This window comes from Dendroctonus ponderosae, unplaced genomic scaffold (assembly GCF_020466585.1).
Source record: "Dendroctonus ponderosae isolate FM_Combo_2020 unplaced genomic scaffold, Dpon_F_20191213v2 Dpon_F_20191213_9, whole genome shotgun sequence".
NCBI lineage: Eukaryota > Metazoa > Arthropoda > Insecta > Coleoptera > Curculionidae > Dendroctonus > Dendroctonus ponderosae.
The window spans coordinates 4603031-4606911 of record NW_026019116.1 but is presented as its reverse complement, the minus strand read 5'-3'; the positions used below and the strand labels follow the sequence as shown (position 1 = coordinate 4606911).

At 47.5% G+C, this 3881-nt stretch overlaps 1 protein-coding gene across 4 annotated transcripts in view; it reads left to right on the top strand.

Annotated features, from left to right (window-relative positions):
• Window positions 1-159: 159 nt before the first annotated feature.
• The window catches only part of LOC109541716 (peptide transporter family 1-like), a 15758-nt gene continuing 12036 nt past the window's right edge, over window positions 160-3881 (top strand). The window contains exons 1-12 of one of the 4 annotated variants that reach the window (XM_048669990.1): window positions 161-301; window positions 355-512; window positions 566-648; window positions 700-891; window positions 938-1139; window positions 1193-1346; window positions 1406-1532; window positions 1586-1689; window positions 1744-1899; window positions 1956-2070; window positions 2134-2262; window positions 2314-2421. In XM_048669990.1, coding sequence (XP_048525947.1) covers window positions 189-301; window positions 355-512; window positions 566-648; window positions 700-891; window positions 938-1139; window positions 1193-1346; window positions 1406-1532; window positions 1586-1689; window positions 1744-1899; window positions 1956-2070; window positions 2134-2262; window positions 2314-2421 — 1641 coding nt within the window. In that variant the 5' untranslated portion in view covers window positions 161-188. Of the gene's footprint in view, window positions 302-354; window positions 513-565; window positions 649-699; window positions 1347-1405; window positions 1533-1585; window positions 1900-1955; window positions 2071-2133; window positions 2263-2313; window positions 2422-3881 lie in introns of all 4 variants that reach the window. The other 3 variants (XM_048669989.1, XM_048669988.1, XM_048669987.1) reach the window with 3 other exon arrangements.

The following is a 3881-nucleotide window of genomic DNA, read 5'->3' as shown; positions in this document are numbered from 1 at the left end:
TGTCATGACCCCCATGACCCCCCCTGGATCCGCCCTTGCCTCTGAAGAGTGTTTGCGTCGTTACTAAGACAGATATCGTCGGTTCCAATAAAGAGTTAAATGTCGCCGTGGATTTTTGCTTCCTAAACCGTCCTTCCACCCGAGGCAAAGTTCAAACTTTTTTTTTTTTTTGATTGGGTTTTAGATTGATGTCCGGTTTGGGGCTACTGCTGATCGCCATCGGAACTGGAGGGCTGAAGCCGTGCGTGGCTGCTTTTGGGGCCGAGCAGTTTCGCCTCCCCGAGCAGCGAGCGCTTTTGAGGTGCTCCGCTCCTCACCCCCTCACCGGCCCACTCCTAATCCTCCCGTTTCCAGGTACTTCTTCTCCTTGTTCTACTTCACCATCAACCTGGGCGGCTTCATCGGCATGACTCTAACCCCGGTTTTGAGGAAAGCCGTCACGTGCTTCGGTGACGACACGTGCTACGCATTGGGGTTCGGCTTCCCCGCCCTCCTGATGGTTCTGTCCATTCGTAAGTGGTTTATGCCAAAAGGGGCGGAGCTAACTGGGGTCTGATCCTTCCAGTGCTGTTCGTGCTGGGGAAGACTTTCTACAAGCTGAAGACGCCGAAGCGCAACATTATGCTGGAGTTTGTTCAGTGCTCTTGGGTAAGTATGAGGGCGGGGCCTAGAGAAAGCTTCTGAGTAGCGGCTGTTAAGTGCGCCCTGTTGGCAAGGCTGCGCCGACGCGCCCCAAAGCACCACCACCATTGGCTGGATTATGGCAAGCAGGACTTCGACAGCAAGCTGATCCAGGACATGAAAGTGGTCTTTGCCATTCTCCTCCTGTTCGTGCCATTGCCCATCTTCTGGTCGCTCTTCGACCAGCAGGGGTCCAGATGGACCTTCCAGGTAGCACAGGCCAAATGGTGTTTGGCAAGTCTACTGATTGCTGTAGGCTTCTCACATGGACGGCAATCTGTTCGGCTCCCAAATCGTCCCCGATCAGATGCAGGTGATCAACCCGCTAATGGTGCTGGTTCTGATCCCCCTCTTCGACAAGCTGCTGTATCCGCTGTGCGAAAAGGCGCAGTTGCTGACCAATCCGCTGCATCGCATGGTGATTGGCGGGATGACCGCAGGGCTGGCATTCGTCGGAGGTGCGCCTGCTGGCCAATCGCGGAAGGTGTTGATGCCAAGTGGTGCGTTTTAGCTGGGATTCTGGAACTGGTGCTCGAGCGCAGCTACCCGGATCTACCGGGAAAGCATCAAGGCTCACTCAACGTGGTCAACACCCTGCCTTGCAGTTTGGTGCTTTACAGCCCCTTTAGCAACACGCGCGTGCTAGAGGCCGCGAAACTCCTAAGGCAACAACTCCTGGGGAGTTACTATAGAGAGTCCTAGAAGTTGGTGTCGTTCTGTGCAGGATTGAGAACCTGCGGTGCCACAATCGGAGCCGGTATTGGCTCACCATAGACGCGCCCACGCTATGTGGCTCCACCCACTTCAGCAAGGAGCACTTTGAGGTGGCGGCCATTCTAGAGGAGTCCCAGGCAAGAAAATGGGGTTGCCATTGGGGCCAACGCTCTACTTCAGCCGCTTTCAGGAGGACACCTACATCATCAGCGTGAACGAGCAGCGCGAGATTCAGGGCTTTATCACCGACCCAGTGGATTTTCGGAAGTCTGTTACTGGGGCCCCAAAGCTCAGGTTTCCAGTGTCCAGCTGGCAAGCTGGACACCGTTATCCCAGATGTAATTGTAGGGTGGATTTCATCCAGAACAGCAACACCCTGGAAAACGTCACCGTTGCCCTGAAGGGCCCCACTGGGGTTGAGGACGTCTACTTTGTGGGCGCCAGCTCCAGTGGTGTAGTAGCCCACGTCATAGTGTCCCCATACATCGAGGTTCCCCAGGGAGTGTAAGTGTTTCCCTACGATTTCCCTCCAAGTCCCTACGCTCCCAAACATTCCCTAGCTACGAATGCACGATAGGCAGTCAGCGCAACCCGAACCTCTACCAGCAACACTTCCACTTTGCGCTGGGCGGCGTTTATTCGCTGATTATTCGCGAAAACCACGGCAAAATTCAAGTGAGGACAAAAATGTCCGCTTAGTAAATTTAGGTAACGTAACTCACCAACGCTAATGCCCAGTTTGTCAAGCTCTACACAATGTCCGATCCGAACTGTGTCAACATCCTGTGGCAGATTCCGCAATACTTTCTGATCTCGGTGGCTGAGATCATGTTTGGGGTGGCCGGACTGGAGTTTTCCTTCACTCAGGCAGTTGGGCAGTCTGAAAAAATAACTGTTTATTAACTCGCTCTTTTGCAGGCCCCAAAGAGCATGAAAACTGTCACTATTGCTGGATGGTATTTGTCCACCGCGGTGGGGAATCTTCTGGTTATCATCATAACGCAGCTGAATTTGTTTAAAAGTCAGGTAACGTGCCAGCAGTTGAAGAGTCAAAGCCCGGGTTAGGAGGGTGCAGGGGAGCTAATGAGCAAATGTTTTTGGTTCATTATTCAAAGGCGATTCATTTTCCATGGCTTTTCCACTAGCTGCTTCGTTAGTAAGGATTCAACGCTCCAACTGTACGTCCGGATTAGGCGGATATAGTTGGGGCGTTGGATCGTTCCAGTTGCACTCACCAATGGAATACTTTCACGGGTTGATAATCGTTCACTAATCGTTTTATTTAGTTTGTTATGGCCCCAAGCAAATGTAGTTTCATTGAGTTGAGGCTAATTGATGAACAGAAGGACTAGTTTGAGCTAGTTTGAAACTGCTGTTCAAAAATTATTTTTGTATACCGGTCAACAACAACAATGGAAAATTACGGGACAGCGCCGCCAATTGAAAAACTAGTTTAACATCAACAGTTTTCAACATTTTCAGAATCATAGTTGGAAAAGATTTGACGCCCCAACTGTACGGCCGCTGTGACGAGCATATAGTTGGAGCGTTGGATCTTTGTAGTTGCGCTCAGCAATGGGTTACTAGCCAAGATTTTTTTTTTTTGTTAAAATTCCGTCGCCGGCTTTGAGTTATAACTCATTAACCATTGAGTTAAAACTCATTAACCCAGAGAGGGGCAACCTTGCGTTTTTATGTTCAAAGCTTGGTTTTTGGCGGAAAAAACCTATTGGAACTGCTGGAGGCTAACCCCCGGTTGCACCGTTCTCGCTTTAAACACTGATTAGCTAAACACTGATTATATCTTAACCGATGTTTAAAAAAAATGCATTGCTCCGTCGCAAACTAATTGTCTGTTAGTTAATCAGAGAATCACTATGGCACCTTCGCTATTTTGGCATAGGTTGCTATCTTCATGATTATCGAATTTTATTTCACATGATCTTTCGCAGCAACACAGCCAGTAATATATTGGTTATGTTATATTTTATTGTGTACTCCTTGTCTTCATATATGTGTACTACTGACCTATAATATATAATATATATTAGCCTTGTTCTATGCTACTGACTACTGTACTAGCATGTACTAGACGTCGACTAACAATGCAAATCAAAGCTCTAACAAGGTCTGAAATAGCTGAAAAATACGACCAACTGCTTGATAAACGGCTAGAACTAGCAGATTTGCAGAAAAACTTAATCTTTTTTGACATTAAACTGGGTGTTTGTATTAATTTTTATTGAAAAAACTTAAAAATTAAAACTCCGTACAAGGTCAAAGGCAACGTAAGGAACTTCTTTATAGTGTAACTCACTCTAATAGGTATTAAAAAAATACGAATTACAGTTGAGTCCGGATAAAACGAACTTGAAAAATGAACTAAAACTGGTTCGTTATATCCGGAGTTCGCTATAAGTGAATAATAATACAAAAACACGTGGTGTATTTTATTTCGTTATTTTTACATAGAGTAGTAGAAGTTA